The sequence below is a fragment of the Tauraco erythrolophus genome, chromosome 13 (genome assembly GCF_009769465.1).
Source record: "Tauraco erythrolophus isolate bTauEry1 chromosome 13, bTauEry1.pri, whole genome shotgun sequence".
NCBI lineage: Eukaryota > Metazoa > Chordata > Aves > Musophagiformes > Musophagidae > Tauraco > Tauraco erythrolophus.
In genome coordinates, this window is record NC_141477.1 from 1,741,203 (window position 1) to 1,760,087 (window position 18,885).

At 50.3% G+C, this 18,885-nt stretch overlaps 1 protein-coding gene across 2 annotated transcripts; it reads left to right on the forward strand.

Annotated features, from left to right (window-relative positions):
* The first annotated feature begins 288 nt into the window (after positions 1 to 288).
* On the forward strand, positions 289 to 7,898 carry GPR174 (G protein-coupled receptor 174). Of its 2 annotated transcripts, XM_086619490.1 has the most exons (3): positions 289 to 320; positions 940 to 1,015; positions 5,120 to 7,898. In XM_086619490.1, the coding sequence occupies exon 3, from the start codon at positions 5,536 to 5,538 to the stop codon at positions 6,514 to 6,516; it is 981 nt and encodes a 326-aa protein (XP_086475616.1). In that variant the 5' UTR covers positions 289 to 320; positions 940 to 1,015; positions 5,120 to 5,535; the 3' UTR covers positions 6,517 to 7,898. The 2 variants fall into 2 exon arrangements, with proteins under 2 accessions (XP_086475616.1, XP_086475618.1); XM_086619492.1 differs by lacking the exons at positions 289 to 320; positions 940 to 1,015 and adding an exon at positions 4,135 to 4,251.
* Positions 7,899 to 18,885: the final 10,987 nt, after the last annotated feature.

Here is an 18,885-nt window from a genome sequence, read left to right on the forward strand (position 1 = left end):
CTGGCACACCACGGGAACACTCAGTTACCTTTATAACAAGCAAATGAGACATTAATGAAAGAACAAACAGAAAGAAACCTTCTCATTCCACTATGCCAATGCTCCACAGTCCCAACTTGTAACATCTCGGCTGTTTCACTATTTTTTTGCCCCCCCCCCCGAACAAATATTTGTCACCTTTAGTGACTCACGTTTCACCACAGAAATCAGATGGGATGAACTGGCACTTGCCCCGGTGCCCTGCGACCGAGTCAAACCGAAAGAGCCGCTTTGCAAACCCACCGTGAGCAAACACACTCCAGCAACTCGGAGCGTGTCCGGTGCACGGTGCAGAAGATGTGCTGGGCGAGGGGAGGGGTGCACTGGGTGCTGCTGCTGGGACCCCGGGGGTGCCCGGGCTGGGGTCAGGCAGGGGGGTAACACAGGGATCAGGGTTCCTGCTGTGTCGGGACAAGCACAGGAGGCCCCAAGGATGCCTGACACGAGCACTGTGGCCTCTGGGAGATGCTATCAAAGAAGAAATAAAAGAGAAACGTCCCCAGCCAGCACAGCAAGAGGCAACATCGCCCCTAGGGAAGGGGGTGTCGAACCCAACTGCACCAGAAATCAGCTTCCAGCAACAAAAGCCTTTATCCTCCCCTGACGCTTTTAAAAAGAACTAAAAAGCAATCCCAAGCAACGAGCAGTTTATGTTGCCATCATTTCCATTAGGTTAGCACCTATTAATTATCACTACTAGCTATCTCCACCAAAACAGGACAGCAGCACTTCAAGCCATACAAAAAACAAGAGGTTACTGGGAGAAGGCAGCACAGGACACTGCTGCCCTGCACTGGTCCCCGGGCCAGCTCCCAGGGACAGAGCCACCACCGTGCCACCTCAGCTGGCCATGAAATTTTCTGCTTGAAAATCACCCCCATGCACATTCTTTTATTTTAGACCATGAAGGAGAAGGAGGAAAAATAGAAGCGAGGTCCCAGCCAGCAGCACTGACCCCAAGCCTCCCCCTCAAAAGGTGAGTCACAGCTGGCAGTGCTGGGCACAGCACCCACCCACTGCTCTGCCCCGACACCTCTATAAAAAAAAAATGTGTTTTTACAGCAGAAAAACCCACCCCGTGCCAAACATGGGTGCCCATGCACCCTCTGCTCACCGGGGCCAGCAGCAGTCCTCGCAAGAACGGTGCTCAGCAGCAGGATCCGGCCAGGCTGAGCTCCCCCCCGGCTCTGGGGGGCAGCAGGAGGTGTTGGGCAGCATCCTGAGCTCCTCAAAGATGGGAGTGCCAGGAAGGGACTGGGCACGATACTGCAGCAAGGGCAGCACCTACAAACTGCCTGGCCGTGGGGTGCTTTCCCCCATGGAAAAGAGGAAGGAAAACCCCCTCTTTCCCTGGGTTTTAAGAGCTGCTGTGGCTTCGCTTCCTGGGTTAAAACCCACGGGATTCGCTAACGAGGCTCCTGGGTTGACCCGGGCACTTAGAACCATGCCCAGGTGAGGAGCCTCGTTACTCAGGGAGGGTGTGCTGGGCTGACGTTGTGCCCCAGCCTCACGGGTATCGTGGCTGTGAGCGGCTGCTCCCGCATCCCCAGCTCCTGCCCTTGTTCGTACGGAGCACACGGACACGTGGCTGCCCTTCAGCATGTAGGAAAATACCTTAGGTGGCACGTGCCCAGCTGTACCCAGCGCTGGCCGTAAAGCCTGGCTACAAAACTCACCTGGGGTTTCTGACTCGTTAAGTACAAACGAGAAATCTTTGCCCAGGGCCCTGATGGGGTTGGCTGTGGAGCCTCCTTGGCAAAATGAGGGGGGGGAAAAAACCATGCAGGGCAAGGAGGAAGGCAGGCTGGGGAAGAGTCTCACACCTACCGCCGCAGCCGGCCCCCCGCGCCGAGGGGAAGCGAGCGTGGAGCACGCAAAACTAAATTTCCTCTTTCTGAAGCTTTTTTTAGCATCCTGCTGGTTTTTACACCGCCCGGTTGGCTGAACTTTGCAATGTAACTGCTCGGGATTTCCGAAGCGCGATTTCGCGCGTTGCCGTGTTCTCACCCCCCCCCCCCTCCGAGGGCGGCTGCTCTCGCAGGGGCGTCTTGGGTGCCCTGGGCGAGCACTGGTGCTGCTGCCACCCTTCAGCTGGGTCCCACGAAGGGACCCCTTTCTGCCCAGGGAGAGGCAGGAGGTGCGGTGAGCGCACCCCTGCCCCGGGGAGCGGAGGACGGAGCTGCAGGGAAGTTGTCGTGCAGCACACGTGTGTGTGTGTGTGCACACGTGTGTGTGTGTGCGTGTGCTGGGCTGCAAACCCATCGATGGGCTGGGGCTGCACCTTGTCCTTCCCTTTGCGTGTCTCACGGCCCAGCGATGGAGGGAGGGTGGATTTATCCAGCCAGGGATGCAGCCGGAGGAATGGGAGCATGATTCAGTGGGTGATAGGAGCCTCTGGGCAAGAGATGAGAGAAAAGACAAGCTTGTTTAAAAAAATAAAAATTAAAAAAAAAAAAAATCACTGGAAGGAAGAGCCAGGTGATGCAGGTTTAGAGCTTTGTCTTGCAAACGCCTCTGTAGCTGCTCCCCAGCTGGAGCAGTGTCCGCAGGAGCGGTGCCAGCCGGGCACACGTGCATCTGCAGGAGCCGGGCACCTGTACGGGCAGTGAGCAATGGCACTGCGAAGTCACCCGAGCTCCTCGCTGCTGGCACTTCAGAGCAAACTTCAGGCAAGAAGTTGAGACATTCTGGGTGAAAAAAGTGAAAATCAACCCCAGGCAAAGCTGTGCAGCTCCTGGTGAGCTGCCCTCGCTCTGCCAGGCAGGCTGCCCGCATCCCAGGGGACGGTGCTGGTATCTGGGATGCCAAGAGGAATAGAGGAGCTCTCCGGGAGCGAGAGGACGTACCCGGTCACTGGTGCCCTGGTCCTGCTGCCTGGGCACAGCCCAGGGACCTACAACGCAGTTGTTTTGCTCAGACACCCCGGCAGGACCAGGAGCTGCATGGGAAGCCCAGACACGTCGTGCTGAGGACTTTGCTGTAACAGTAAGGACACGCACGTCCTCACGGGCCCCCAGCATCGCTACGGAAAACCAACACGGAAGAGAGCATCCCTCCCGTCCTCGATGAGTACTGGTCCCCACTATGCAGCCCTGGCCGCCTTCCCAGCGCAGCCTGCTCTGCCTCTCCCTGGACTCAGCACTTTTCCAAGCCCAGCAAGGCAATTTCCGACTACTTGGGGAGGATGTACTGGTTTTGGCCAACTGGTTTGGTCCGATCCCAGTACAGAGGAGAAGGGAGGAATCTGCCCAAAGTGGGTGCTGTGGCAGGACGCCCCAAAGGGGTTGCCCAGCTGCCAAGGTGAGCTCTGAAGCCGCAGGGAACTGCCAAAAACCAGCCACGGCCTCAACCCCCTCCCAGTTAACTCGTGCCAGTCAAGCTCCAGCAAATGGAAACTGAAGCCCTTGGGCCAAGTTACCCACCGGTGACTGATGACACCCAAGGAGACAGTGAGCACCGATCAGTTTTCCTGCACGAGGAAGAGATTACTCACATTTCTAGAATTAGTTGTGCAGGTTTGTGCGGCGGAGGCTGGGCGGAGACCTAATAAAAGAGTTGGAAAGTCTTTGACCAGAAGGCTAATTGACTCTATGGCTTATTAATTGTTGCTTCTGAAGTTTAACGGGATTATTTCACAAGCCATTTTGCTCTACTGGTTATGTTAGATGGCAGCTCCCTGGAAGAGAGGAAGACATCTCAGTCTCATTGGACTCGTTACTCAATGATATGCAAGAGAAAGTACACAAATAGACCCAGAAAACCATTTCCTTTTGTAGAAGATTGTCTGTTTCCACCCAAAGCTACTTCAAAGTTTCGGTGCAATCGCACTGGTAAGCGTTGAACTTCATTAGTAAGTGTTCACATCTTAACGCCCCTGCCTCAAAGCACGGGGAAAAACACCAGGGATTGCAGCAGGATGTAACTTTGCCTTTATAAATGTGCCTTTGGCATCTTGGTTGGTACCTCCAAACTTTTCCCACTTGGACCTGAAGATTAATTCTTCACGCTGAAGCAAAAGGCAAACCCGAGAGAGGCGGGACAGAGTGCTGAATCTCCTCTAGATTTATCAGATCTGGATTGATTTTTTTTTTTTTTTTGTCTGACAGATTCAGGTAGTATCAGCTGCTTTCAACGCAAACAATTTTAAAATAAAGTCCACCTACAATCACCTTAGTGAGGATATCTGGTATTTCCAGCAGCCACGCGCGCAAGGTGGGTCTAAGGAAAGGCTTAGAAAAAGTTGTGAGAAAAGTCAAATTTCATGTCACGCAGATAGTTCTGCAGCAAAAAGCATTTAATAAGTGGGCCAGTCGTCCCTGCTTGCAGGTAAGCATGGTTTGTGTTCTGGTTATGAAAGATAAATGGAAAAGTTGACCTCGGTTTGGTCAAAGCCACCGACCTGGGACTTCCACTCTGTGCCGCAGCGGCTGCGCCGGTGGAAAATGTTGGTTTCTCAGGCATGTGTGTCAGGGTTATTTATGTAAGGGGCAGATTTTGTTCTGGCATCTTCTCAGCTGCCTACAGCTGTGCTGCAGGTGGGAGGTTTCTGAAGGGCTTTCCTGGGAAGACCAGGGAAGCATCAAACCCTCGAGCACTGCGTGAGGTGAGAGCATCCCTCTGCCCGGGGCAGGGCAGCCCGGAGGGATGCGGGCACGGTGCTCGCCGGAGCATCTCTGTGCTGGCTGCGCGCTCGGGCACGGGGAGACCGACGCGACTGGAGGCAAAGGGAGATTCGGGTGGAAAAGCTGGAGCTGGGAAAGACGCAGCTGCAGAAACCTGGCAGCAAGTCACACACGCCCTGTGATGGGGGGTGACTTCTGCTCGGCAGTACAGCCCGGGCGGCTGGCTTGAGGCAGCAATTCAACACATTTTCTATTTATTCCTCAGTGGTTTACACCTCCCTTCACAGGGTAAGGCACGGCGCTTGCCAGGCGGGTGAAGAGCTGACCACCACGGATGCCACCAGCACCAGGCTTCTGCCAGGATGATGCTCCCACCGCTCTCGCAAGCCTTCCTGTACGTTTCGCTTTGTAAGACCCACGTCTCCCCGCAGCGTTGTAACTGCACCTCTCTCTTTCAGCTGCAGGGCCACGCCGGTTGTCAAACTCCTGCGTTGAGAGAAGTGGCTGAAATGCCACCCAAAAGGTGACAGAGGTGCAGCTCCGGTGACGAAGCGTCGACTGCTTCGGCGCACGACGATGCGTTTCTCGGCGTGGGTCCCCTCCCTGCCAATCCTGCAAGCGACTAGAGCAAGGTCTGGTAACCTCCAGCAGAGAGCATGAGCACAGCTCACCAGTAGGATTTTAATTAACTCATCCCACAAGGAAGCTCCTCCCCGGAGCGGACACGATGATGTGGTAACCGAAGCCTCGCGGACGGATGCCAGGGCTGGACCTTTCTATGTAAGCACCGCCGACCTGAGGACAACCTGCCCACGGGATGCTAGTGAGGAACATGTTACCATGCCAGGGATGAGCACGGATCTGGAGCACAACCATGACGAACAGCTCGACCTGCACCGAAACAGACCTCAAGCCCTACTACGCGATCACGTACACCTTCATCCTGATCCCTGGCCTGATAGGAAACACGTTGGCTTTGTGGGTCTTTTACGGGTACATGAAAGAGACCAAAAGGGCCGTAATATTTATGATCAATTTAGCCATCGCTGACCTGTCGCAGGTTCTGTCCTTGCCCCTGAGGATCTTCTACTACCTGACCGGGACGTGGGAGTTCGGAGGAGGCCTCTGCATGTTTTGCTTCTACCTGAAGTACGTCAACATGTACGCCAGCATCTACTTCTTGGTTTGCATCAGCGTAAGACGGTACCTGTTTCTCATGCACCCGTTCAAATTCAGCGACTGCAAACGCATCTGCGACGTGTACATCAGCATCGCTGGCTGGGTCGTGGTCTGCGTCGGCTGTTTGCCTTTCCCGCTTCTCAGGCTTCACCAGGATGCTAAAAACACGTGTTTCGTGGATCTCCCCGTAAAGGAGGTTGACCTTCCTGTCTCCATTGCAATGATGACAATAGGTGAACTGGTGGGGTTCGTAACACCCCTACTCATCATCCTATACTGCTCGTGGAAGACTGTCTTATCGCTAAAAGAAGAAAATTCTGCTTCACACGACCTCGGAGAGAAAAAAAAGGCTTTAAAGATGATTCTCACCTGCGCTCTGGTATTTCTGATTTGCTTTGCACCTTACCACATCAGTTTTCCACTAGACTTCTTTGTCAAAACCAAAAAGATTAAAAACGGGTGCGTGCAGAAGGTGATCTCGGTGTTCCACGTTGTAGCTCTGTGCCTTGCCAGCTTGAACTCCTGCGTGGACCCAGTCATCTACTACTTTACTACAGATGAGTTCAGGAGACGCCTTTCCAGGCAGGATTTGCAGGACAGCATTCAGCTCCACAACCTCAGTTACGTGAGGAAGCACTCCAGAGACGTGCTCATGGAGGAGGCCACGGACTACTAGCGCCAGGACTTCAAATATTCACTATATTTTGGGGTTTGACCTATTTTTTTTTTTGCCCTGGGACACTTGAGAACAAGTAGTCAGATGAGCTTCTGCTGATTTCAGTGACGCCTGGAGAAAGAAAACCAACCCAAAACCCCCCAAAACCCGACCCTGAGCGAAAACATGTTGATTTAATACTTTGGTTGCAAATTTTCTCTGAATATAAATAACACTGTGTCACTCCCACAGGCCCTATTCCTGAGCTGGGCAGCCAGAAGCACGGTGGCTTTGGTAGCAGGAGGACATGGACCTGCAGCGAGAGGCGATGCTGTGCCCCGTTGTCACCGGTGGGGCTGTTACCTGGCCATCTCCTGGTCACACACCCTGGCTTCAGCAAGAGGCAGCAAAGATTTTGGGGGTCTGGCTAGGGAGAAAGAATTTGGTTCTAAAAATTCATAGGTGACACAGTATTATATTTTTCTGAAGCTACAGACAACACAGCAATGACTAATTTCTACGGAGGGTGCCAAGAGCCTGCCTGAAGCCATGTTGACCCCAAATCACAGAGTCACTGAAGCGTCCAGCACTATTTTCCTGCCCTCAGGTCCCATTTCTGGCTCAAAAGCCGTAGGGTTTGAAGCCGTATCGGATAAGCTCTACCCACGGGGCTGTGCTTCCAGGGTATTTATTCAGGGCAGGCGTCCATCCAGCCTTTCCGGTCCTCTTTTCCCCAAAGATGGAGCAAATTATTTCCCTTTCACTGATGACTGACCCTGTGCCATCACACCTACTCTTCGTTAACAGCAGCTTGATGAAGATGCAGCCAGAGGAGCCAAACCTTCCTGAAGTTTACTGCAACGGGAACTCACTATAAGCAGAGTCAAAGGTGCCGCCCAACAGGCTGCGAGAGATTTTTAAGAAAGGCTCAAATGTTTTTAATAATTCTTTTCAAGTCAAACAACAGAAGCTTTGGGCTTGACTGGTATTTCATTTGCACCTTCTTGTAAAATTTATTTTTCTGTGAACATCTGAAATGTTACATTTGGAAATGTAAAAATACTGTGACGGTACAAGATTTTATTTAATGCAAATGTTGTTTTATAGATTTAATTTATGAAAACACATATATTTTGTAGAAAAATGATGTGAATCCCAAAGACTGTTGGAACACAGAAAGACTTTTCTTCTTTTAAAAAAACGTTCCATATCATACAACCAAACTCCACCACCTCATCCCTACAGGAGTCTGAGCCAGCGTGTCCGCACGCGAGTGTGTCGGTTGAGGAAGCACTGCTAATTCATGGAAACCAAGTAGTGCACCAGTAATTCATAGCAATGAAAAAAATATTTATTTTCGATTTCCTGTTGTATATAATTAAAAAAATCCTTTTTTTTTTTTTTTTTAATTTTGAATGTAATTCTTGGCCTGCTATCCCCTCTGTAACCCCTGCATCACTGATACACACTTACAGGGACCAACACGTAGCAGCACTTGGATTGCTGATGCCTCTTGAGCACCTGTAGCACATCTTAGATGCCTTTTCAAAGTTATCTTGGCCTCCTTCTAGCACTGGGGAGAAAAGCAAAAGCCACCTGTCTGCAAAGGGACAAAACACACTGCTGCAAAGGGTAGCAGGTTGTTTGTGTCCCACTAGACATTTACTGAGACGTGAGTTCCTGCAGCTGAAGGCCAGCCCCAGCACAAGCCCATCACTGTCCTTTCTGGCCACTAACCCCCCCATCCCTGGCCACATGGGAGGGGAGCAGGATGACCTCGTACCACCCCCCAGAGCTCCTTTTAGTTTCCAAGGGGAAAAGACGTTACACAAAAGTGGTGTCAGAAGTTCAGAAATTGTTCAATGAGAAAAATCTCAATAAGTTGAAAGTTTTCCCACTTAGAAAATCCTGTGGGCGCCCCACGAGCCGCTTCCCCGGCTGCCACAGCGATGTGGTTTATTTCTATTAGCATTAACGGTCTCTTTTCACAGGAAGTCTGGTGCAACAGTCGTGGTAGCTCGCACGAGCCGAATTCCGGAGAGACCTGCCTGCCCTCCCCCTGCCACGGCACCTCTGCTCCAGGTGGGCTTCGCTTGGGCCACGCTCTCCATCGCAGAGGTCTCCCCAGCCCTTGGCTGATGTTGCCACGGACATCTGGAGGATCAAGATACTACTTAGACTAGCAGAAGGTGTATTTTCATGCCCTGTCCATGACACCAGCCCGTGCCCGAGTCCCGGAGCAATCACACACCAGCAGAGAGATGCTCTGCTGTGTTTCTGCCACCCAAGAAAGCCTGAAGTGGGGATGGCACATGGCATGCAGGAGGTTTGGAGAAGAGAAGTAACGCCCAGCCACTGCAGCAGCAGGCAGTAACTGCTGTTTGATCGCTTTTTCTGCCCGGCTTTGAGCTCTGTGCTAGGCAAGATGCAACTCTTCACCCAGACTTTGCTCAGCTCTGGCTGCAGTTCTCCGTTAGCCCGTTCAAAGCCAGCAGAAGCTGATATTCCCATGGAAATCTTTTCTCCAGAAAGCCTTTTGAGAGATCTAGTCTGCAGCCCTGGCCTGGGAATCTGAATGAGAATGAAACTGAGAGCAAAAGGAAAAACCCACCCCAAAACATCCCCTTTATTCTGCATGAAGCACCTCTGCCCTGTGAGGGTTATCGCCAGGAGGTGAAGCCCTGAGCTCTCTGCCAGCGCCTCGCCACGAGGACGTCGGGCTGAAGGGACAAGTGGCATTTCAGCACAGAGTCAGGTGTCATTTGTGCCAGACCGAAAGAAAGGGCATTGTGGCAGTGGCGCAGACCCAGGGAAGGTCTCGGGGGGGTGCTTGGGCACCTCCGGCTGTTCAGAAGCAGCATCAAGGTTTTTTGGGGGAGTCTTATTGATGTATGAAACGAGGACGAGACGGTTCTGGGTGGAAGCAGAGCTCTCGGCACATGGCAGCCTCCCCGTTCCTGTTGCACCCCCCCACAGCCGCACGCCTCCGAGGCCACCCGCCAGCAAGAGCACCGGGTGATTTCATCACCCCCAGGCACCGCCTCTCACAGCTTCCTTTGTGTCACTGGCATCACGAGAAGAGACATGACGGGGGGTTTTTTGGTGGTGGTTTTTGTTTTTTTTTTTCTTCACATTGAGACTTAAAACTGTACTCACAAGCAAAGGCTGCTGCGGAAGTGGAGAGCGTGGCACTGGCTCCTCTTCTCATCCTCCTCTTCAGACCTTCACAAGATGGTTGTGTCGAGCCAGATCAGGGATCACCGAAGCGGCTCGCTCGCTGCTGATGGTGGGCTTGGAGAGAGCGTTGAAAAGCCAGGCTGTGGGTAGCCATGCTGCCCAGTCCCAGCTGTCCTCAGCCACTGGTTTCCTACAGCTGCACTGAAAGCATCGCTCTCCAGAGCCCTGAAAAGCTCTTTTCCAACCTGCTTGACCAACATACACCTGAACCCACCGATCCCTCAAGTCTGGTGGCAACAAATCTCTTAGTTATACGTACATTGCTCGGAAACATCCTGCTGCTGCTCTGAGCTGGCCACCTGGCTACATCTTTCGGTGTCCCTTCCTCTTGCACCACAAGCGACCGGTTCCTTTTTCACCTCCTCTGCACGGCTCGTGCCTCGGCAGAGGCGAGGTCTCACCCGCGCTCGGGACCCCCAAGCCACCTCCTGGGAGGGAGCAGGGCCACATGCTGATGGCCACAGCACGAGTCCTCCAACATTCCCAATGTCCTCTTCATTCCTAGCCATTGCCCATGAACTAGCCACATGACTCAAAAGATCTTCTTTCTGTGTGAAAAGAGCTGATTTACAGCTCTTCTTACCTGAGCAGAGGTGTTCTTCTCCCATACACATCTTTCTTTTATCAGCACCGGATTTTATTTGCTGTTTTGTCATCTGGTTGCTCAACATCCTGAGAAGTCTCCCCGTTTCTCTGTAACAGGTGTTAGATCCTCCTGCTCCGCTTAAGGCTGCACCAGCAACAAACTTTGACACTTTTTACCTCACTATTTACTTCTTCACTTTGCTGTTAGTGGCTAAAAATTAGTTCTGTCCCCAGCGTCACCAAAACAACTCGTTGGCCATAAAGGCACGTAGAGCATCAAACACCACACTGCTGGACACCACTCCTCAGACCTCAGTAACAAATAAAATAAGCCACAGCGAGTGACCCAGATACAAGTCAACCCCACCCAGCACAAAAATAACAAAAAAAAAAGATAAAAACTTGTCAGAGATGGTTTGATAAATACCCTGACAAAAAGAGAGCAGGTCAGGTGGAGCTGCCTGGGCAGAGGAGCTCCAGCATTTGGGCTGATAACCTGAGCTCTGTGTAAGTATGAGCTATATGATATACATCGGTCATCAAACGATCTGATTTTGAAAAAGATCCAGTTTCTTAAAGCCATCAGGAATAAAATAATAGTAATAAAAAAACGGAACACATCTGCAACAGCTGTTCTGGGACCACCACGCACTGCTGTAACGAGTTTGCTGGGAGCAGTAACGACCATCCCACCAACCTGGTCCACTCACCCTTCTCTCTAACACAGTGATTGGCACTACAGAATTTAACTGCATGGGTAATGCTGCTGAAATAAACAAACAGAGGGAGGCTCTATGAATTCTCAAAATTAAAAGAAAAACATGTCATAAAGGAGAGTATTTGGGAAACTTGAGACGAAAACATGACATTCCAGTAGAAACAAACAGAGGTACACGGATCTTTGTTTTGCTTATCATAAATTCTTTCCTCCAGTGTCTCTTTAATGTTTTCCCTCTATTAAAGACTCATTCATTGTCTCTCAATATTGACAAATTACCCCCAAATCTTTTTATTTTCCTCATACTTTTTACATCGTTCCTTATTTCCCAAGACTGAACTCCATGCAAAGACTCCTGTTGACGCCAGCGGGCTCATTAATTTCCATTAATGAAAACCCTGACCTTCCCAGGAGGAAATACAGATGAACACCATCACATTTTTGGGTTAGCTCAGCTCATGTGAGGAGGTGGCCTTGGTGCAGTCTCCTGAACGCTCAACCCTTGTCCACGGGTCTGCTCCACCAGAGCCAGGGCAACCACAAGACAGAAGTGATAGAAACGTCCTTCCTCGCCGTGCTTCTGGTAGCCACAATGGCAACGACAGCACGGCTTGTTGGTCTGCTGGGCTCCTAAGCCTTGCACTGCATTTAGGAATAATCTCCAGACTGTTTTTGGGCATCAGTATATCTTTTTTCCTTTTATTTAAGAGGGGATTTACACCTCTGTTTCCCCTCGATAGGAAAATGCCCTTGGCTAGTGTGTATGAGGACAGCCTCTGCTCCTCCATCAAAGCAGCGGGAGCAAAAAGAAGAGATCACAGCCCAGTAGGCTGGTCCTGGGTTCGGGGAACACACACAAACATCACTTCTGGTGGTTAGTGCTGTCTCCTCAAAGGGGAAGACCTGGGTGCTTGTTCCTGCTTCCAGCTCTATTTCTGTATCTTATGTCAAACCAACACGGGATTCACTCCACAAACATCACCAGCTGCTCCTATGGCTTAGGTGGGGTTTTTTGGTGGCAGACAGCACTCCATTTTAGGGGATCTCCATCCTGTCAATGTGCAGGTGATGACAGAGCAATGGCTACCTCTAAGAAAACGAGTCTGCAAAATGCCCAGATGTCCCCAGAGCCCTTTTTTGCATGAGTTAGACCTCAAAAAAAGTCCTCATCCCAGCCAGAGCCAGTGCTCCGTCTGGGCATACACAGAGGTGCCAACAAAAAGTTAAAGGGAAGGGAAAAAGGAAGCTTCTCGAAGGTTAGGTACCTCCACAGTCAGCAAGTGGCCGAGCAACAATTGTCAAGATTATAATTTTTGATGCCAGTCTGCTCAAGTTTCCTTCCACCCCCACTTTTTTTCCCCTAAACCTAGAATTCAGAGGAAAAAAACCAGAACAACCAACAAAGGTAGGACAAACAGAAATGACAGAATCGATTGTCATAACGTGGTGAGTTAACAAATCTCTCAACTCATCTGCCCACGTGTCTCCCCAGTGGGCTCAACGGTGATGTAAGATGGGACTATCTCGGTGGAGCTCTGGCTAAGTGAAGGTCATGGCTCCTACCAACTGCAACGTGCAGCCACCAGCGGTCTGCTCCAAGCCCCCCATGGCCAGCGTCGCATCCCTGCCTGCCCTCCCAGGAGGGAAGAAACTCTATCTGGAAGTTCTTAATCCACCCAAACTCTTGCCTTGGCTGAGTGCTGCTCAACCACACCGGCAGCAGATCAATCAGCGCCGTTATCTGGCACAAACGCCACTGTTACATAACAGAGTTGGTACTTACAGAAATGGTAACTCCTGTGGTCGGACGGAGGTCTGCGCAGCTAAAGAGAAACCTCCCAGGAGACCCATGTAGAACAGAAGGTAAAACTCACACGGCTTTGAGCTTCCAGTTTAACGAGAAGTTTCTGATGTAAGTGAGTTAACGCTACCCATTAAAGGCCCACATCCCAGCCTGCTCTTGTTGGTTAACAGTCTACAAAACCCAGAGCAGCACCATCACAAGCCCAAAGACAACAGCAACCTGCCCACAGCACCATTCATGCAAATTCCTTCACCCAAAGTTTCTCCCTCTGGGTTCGTTTGCCCCAGCTGACCCATCTCAGGTACATCCCATAGGACATCAAACCCTGGTGGCATCTAGCTCAAAAGCTCTTTGGCTGCTGCCTGGTTCAGCAGGATCTTCTACAGCAGCTACTGGCTTGGGACAGGGCCACATTCTCCCCGTAGGGCAGCAAAGGAGGTATTGACCCTCCAGCTCCCCATTATATTACTAAAGAAAGCCACGGGCTACAACAGGCTCCAGGGGACATGCTGGCCACAGGACGGGACTGTCCTTAGAAATCTTGCTACAAATTCCAGGAAATCTCTTACCATCAAGCAAGTCGAGCAGTTCCCTGTCCGCTCAAAGGCAAAAGGATGAATGCAAAAGCAACGCTGAGATATTACGGCTTCGAAGAACATGTCCATGCTCCTCCGTGCAACAGCCGCAACCAGCACGACCTCTTCTACGTGGAACGGTGTGTGAGAGCAACGGGGCAAACTGGGTCCCTCCAACCATCTCCCCTGTGAGGGGGTGATGATTTCCTGTAGGAGACAGGGGCCCAGCCTCAGAGCACAGGCACCCACTCCCACAAACGTCAGTGTTCTGTTGTAGATCCCAGCTCTGCAGCAAGGACCCATCTTTCCTTTGTAGCACTAGAGTTTTTTGGCAAGCTGTACTTGTTTGGTTGCTTTTTAAAAAAAAAGTAAATGAAAGCACAGAAGAGGAAGAAAATCAAATGATGCTGGGAAAGCAAAAATAAGAGTTTTGTAGAAGGAAACCATTAGCTCCATTAAGGAACAACAAATATTGTGAGTCTGCAAAAAGATAAATGCGCATATCCAGTATATCTGCAAATAGGATATTCATAGAAGAAATACAAAAGTTGTTGAGATCTGGAGCTCACTTCTTTCTCCTACACTCAAGGCACTCAGTCAGAATTTTTTTTTCACCCCTCCAGTTAGTATGAGTCATTTCCCTAGAGCAAATCAAGGGTCTTAATCTACAGTGAAAATAGGGCCTCAGAAATACACCAGCAGTCAGCAACTTGAGGTGCAAGCCCTCCTCAACCCATACACACATCCCAGCCACCCAAGCAGACCTTTACCAAGGAAAACACTTTCAGGCAGTCAGTAACAAAAGAAGACCACGTCTTTGGAGCATCATTCCTGCTTCTCAGCCGCCCAGGCAGCCACCTGCTTCAGCGGTGGTTTGTGAATAGTCAAGAGCAGTTAACACCAAAGCTTTGACACGAGCAGAAAGCACTGAGACACGAAGGAACGCAGCTCCCACTGCAGCACAGATGTACAAGATAACCACAAATGCTTTCACCTCGTTTCAGCCTAGAACCTGAAGTGAAAAGCCAGCGGTTGTAGCTCAGCTCACAGCCAGGGATGCGCTATGATGTCCTTTGCGTGCAAGTCTGAGCCCATCCTCCCCCTCTTTTTTTTTTTTCTCTTAAAAAAAGCATGAGTTGAGGAAGCAAAGCTGTAACTGCTTCCAACTCGACACAGGCAATAAGGCAGCCTGAACAATGGCTTCTACATCCCGCTTGTTTTCCTAAGCATTAAGGATTAACTAGTGAAAGGGGCTAAGAATGTGAGTCGGCAAAAACCTACAGCCATGGTGCGTGGAGAAACCAGAGTACTGAGTTGTCAAGCCAGAGTGCACTGTTAGCACCCAGAGCACCACCCTACAAAACCAAAAACCCCTCCCCAGCAAGGGATTTTTGACCACTGAGTGGAAACTGAAGGTTTATCTACCCATGGATCTCATTCCTGATGAATCCCACATGCAGGCACGCTCATTCCAGAACAAAAGCACCTGGTGCCACTCCAACAAGGCATGAGGTTGGCAGGTAGGAAGTGCCTTGTTCCAGAATTAGGTGTCCACACACGCGCTTAACCCACAACAGCTTCGAACATCAACAAGGCCTAAACCAGAGCAGCTCATGAGAACCTGAACGCTTCTGTGACAAACACAACAGCATCTCCATCCACAGCCAGGACGCCCTGTAAGACAGTAAATTCACTTTCATGTTTGCTAGTGTGAAACTTGCAGGTGTCACAGCACAAAAAGAGAGAAAATACACTTCAGTAAACAAAATAGCTGCACTATAATCATTTCCTTTGGAGGTGGAGAGTCTTTAGTTGTTCTCAAGACAGGAAAGACCCATTTATATTGCCTAGGTAATGTCACAAATATATACACATAGTGAAGAAACAATTTTAATGAACGAATGTGTCTGTAATTATACATATTATAATCATTTTGGCTGCAGTCTCGAAGCTTCGATCAGTGCCAGGATTTGGGCTCTGTGCCATAGCTGGCAGCCAAGCCGTCCCCCACACGGCTCAAAATTAGGACAGTCAAAGCAGCTTTAATCCTTCCGAGCCCGACCTCGGGCTCAGTCCTTCCCAGGGTGGTAATTCAGCCACATGGATAGATCCTGTGCCTCTGCGGGGGCTTTGTGGACTGCCCTGCATTCACCTGGCCCTACAAATGTTCTCTTCTGCTCTAGATATTTCAGTTTGGCCCACGGCAGGGGGGCTGGAACTGGATGATCTTTGAGGTCCCTTCCAACCCAAACCATTCTATGATTCTGTGGTAGGAGAACGCGAGATGAAACGCAACAGACTGGGCAAGGGGTAGGGTGGAGGAAGCCATCTTTAGTTAGACACCGTAGTATTTTCTTTCCTTCTAGGCTTCCTTAGTACTTCAGAAAAGATCAAGAGACAAAAGCATCAACCTACAAAATAGATGCCCCATTCCTGGAAGTGTTCCAGGCCAGGTTGGATGAGGCTTTGGGCAACCTGGTGTAGTGGAGGGTGTCCCTGCCCATGGCAGGGGGGTTGGAACTGGATGATCTTTGAGGTCCCTTCCAGCCCAAACCATTCCGTGATTCTATGATTCTACGAAATCTGAAGCTGGCAGCCGCTCACAGGAGGGCTGTGCGATTCAGCCCACCCTGGTGCGAGCAGAGCCGCTGCAGTTGGAAGGAATGAACCACAGGCACAGGAGGACAATTTAAAAAATAGTAAACCAGAATTTTTCTCTAATTCAGAGCTGATTTCAACACTCTGATATTTCTGCTGTCGCTCACCATAATCTCCGCTGAGCACGGCTGAATTTTCGGTAGCTTTCCCGGCAATGCCAAGAACTACCGAAGTCCACAGAGGTCAGTCCAGCCCTGCTGAAGCCCTGGCAGCTCCTCCACCTCCAGGCAGCTGCATATACACTGTGACTTTTGCTGGGGGGTGAGGTGAGAGTTTTTCACTCCCACACTAAGCATGGGCTGTGCTGCAACAGCCTGTAGTATAGAGCTGAGCTTATTGTGAAAAACATTTCACTTTTAGACAACCAGTTTATCAAGTGTGAGGTGCTAAAGCTTTTTTTCATACCAGGTTGAGGCCTCGGTATGTCTTTTCAAGGTCTCCACGCTGTCCCCATTTTTTATTCCCTGGACCTTCATCTCAAGGTATTTATATATGCAAATAAGTTTAATTCCTATGAATTTTTACAAAGTCAGGCTGGAGGAAACTGCAGTTCTAGTGCAGAGCAGTATCTATTCTAACGGAAGCGTCTGTCGCACACCACCACCCGCTGCCCATATCTCACCACGCTCAGAGAGCTACCAGGCTTCTACAAAGGTCAACAGCACCTCCTCCAAGTCACAAACTCAAGTTTGTTCTAAATTGTGAGTTTCCTCTTTGATTAGAACACTTTAACTTGAAAAAAACCTCACATGGAATGCTGGCAGAGGAACCACCCAAAGCACTGGATTGTTGGGTTGATGTTCATACAGGTATTTAAAACTTACACCTAAATATACCGTGTCAGAAAAATAAGGTGCGAGCTAGCACAAAGCCAACTCCTCCATAAGCAAGTGCACAGACACTGAGGATTGTCCTGTGCACACTGGTGGCTTTTTCGGTACACGGACTTGTAAACAGCAGCTACTACAGTAAGTAAGTTTTCATTTGCATCTCAGTAAGTTAACCCTGCAGTTACCAGACCCGTGTTCGAAGCACAGCCTTACTCAGATGTTCGGTAGGGTTTTACCCAGCTTACAGCTGTACTGTGAGAATGTTCTCTGCTACAGATAAAAACCAAGCAAAGACACAGAACACCACCTAGAGGAAGCTTCATCAACCCATTTTTAGGTTCGATTTTGGCAGAATACCTGACAACCCGCATGCTAGAATGAACACACCGAGTTTTTGTCAGTGACACACACTTTACACCCAAGCGCTTGCTGCCTGTGCCACCTGCTGGTGCAAAGGACTCCTGGCTCACACCTCCTCCTGCTTCCCAGAGCTACTCAAGCCACGACAGAACCAGAAGATCCTGGGAATACCGGCTGTTTTCACAGAAGCGACGTTAAAGCTGCAGTCCTTTGATGGGAACGCCTGCCCCCCAGCACAGAAGTGACCAGGGGCACACCATGAGCCTGGCACACCACACACATGCCTCAAACTTCAGCTACCTTCTCAACACCAGAGCACCAAGCAGGTAAGAACAACCTGTTCCTTTGAGGATGCTGGCTTATTGCCTAGAACATCTAATAGGCTCTTCAGGAACTGACTTAATTTCTTTTAAAATCTTCACCAGACAAAGGTAAGGCTGAAACAGTTTCTTTGTCTGGAAGCACATCTAGCATTCCTGGGACATACCTCACGGCAGCCAGCAGGTTAACGGCTCGTACAGCGAGCGCCATCCACTGCAGCCACTCAAAGTCAGAGGGAAAAATTTCCATTTTTTGTTTTCAGTAAAGTCAACCCTCAATGCTGCAAGGAGATGTGTCTTGCTGCCTGCAACTAAAACGTTTCCAAACCCTTCCACTCAAGGCTACCAAAAGTAGAGGACAGCCTACCCACTCTCGTTACCCTCTCAGACAATCCGGAGGAGATCACTGCGACAGTAACTTGCCCAAGCACATTGCAAGTCTCTAGCACAAACTTGCCAGCGCAGCTGCTTTCCCCAGCAACACATACCTGTTCCAGTAAAGCATAGCTGACTCCCAGCAACAATAATTAGAGCTTTCCACAGCATTCTGTTTCAGGAAGGTACAGCACGTCATGAAATACTCTGACACTTACTGTTCTAGAGCCAGGCAGACCAAAGCTCTCGTTGTGGGGCACGTCCTCTGCATGGCCGTACACCTCAGAAAAGCTGCGTTAGTTTGCAAGACAAGGCAGCAGAATTTCCTACTGCCCAGGAGCTGTGCTCCACTCCTTTCCTCTGCACAGCTTCACAAACAATGACCGAGAGTAGCTACTCCTATAGTACCTCCTCATTCCCTAGTTCTTAGTGCGGAAAGCATGCTTATTGTTTTACTTTCAGTTGTATAATCCAAGTTGTTTTCCAGGAAAGCCAGAAGAGTTCAAGACACACATCAGCTCTTTGAGCAACCAGTCACAGACACCTCACCGCAGGGCTCTCGTGGCTCTGAGCTTGAAGCACAGCAAAGCTCACGGGCGAATTCTGGAAGGTGTTACAACACACTGCTGATTAGCTCTCCACCATCAGATTCAGGCTACAGCACTGACATCACCGAGAACTGCCCGTTGCAGGATCAAGTCTGAAGCAACATGTCTCTTCCTCTGTTCCCGAGATTGTTTTCCACCATAAAGCATTTCCACAGCAACAGGAAGAGGATACTCAGCTTCACGAGCCAAAAAAGCAGTGAGGGTAAGAGGGAGGAGCACTGCATGCTGTCCCAGCCCCATGACCATCATTTCCCCGACACGAGCCATGTACCAGCACCCTGCGCTCTTGCCTCTGAGCGCCATGAAGTCACAAACACGCC

Excerpts from the sequence above, each read along its gene's own strand:
- GPR174 (XM_086619490.1), top strand. The coding sequence starts at position 5,536 with ATGACGAACAGCTCGACCTGCACCGAAACAGACCTCAAGCCCTACTAC.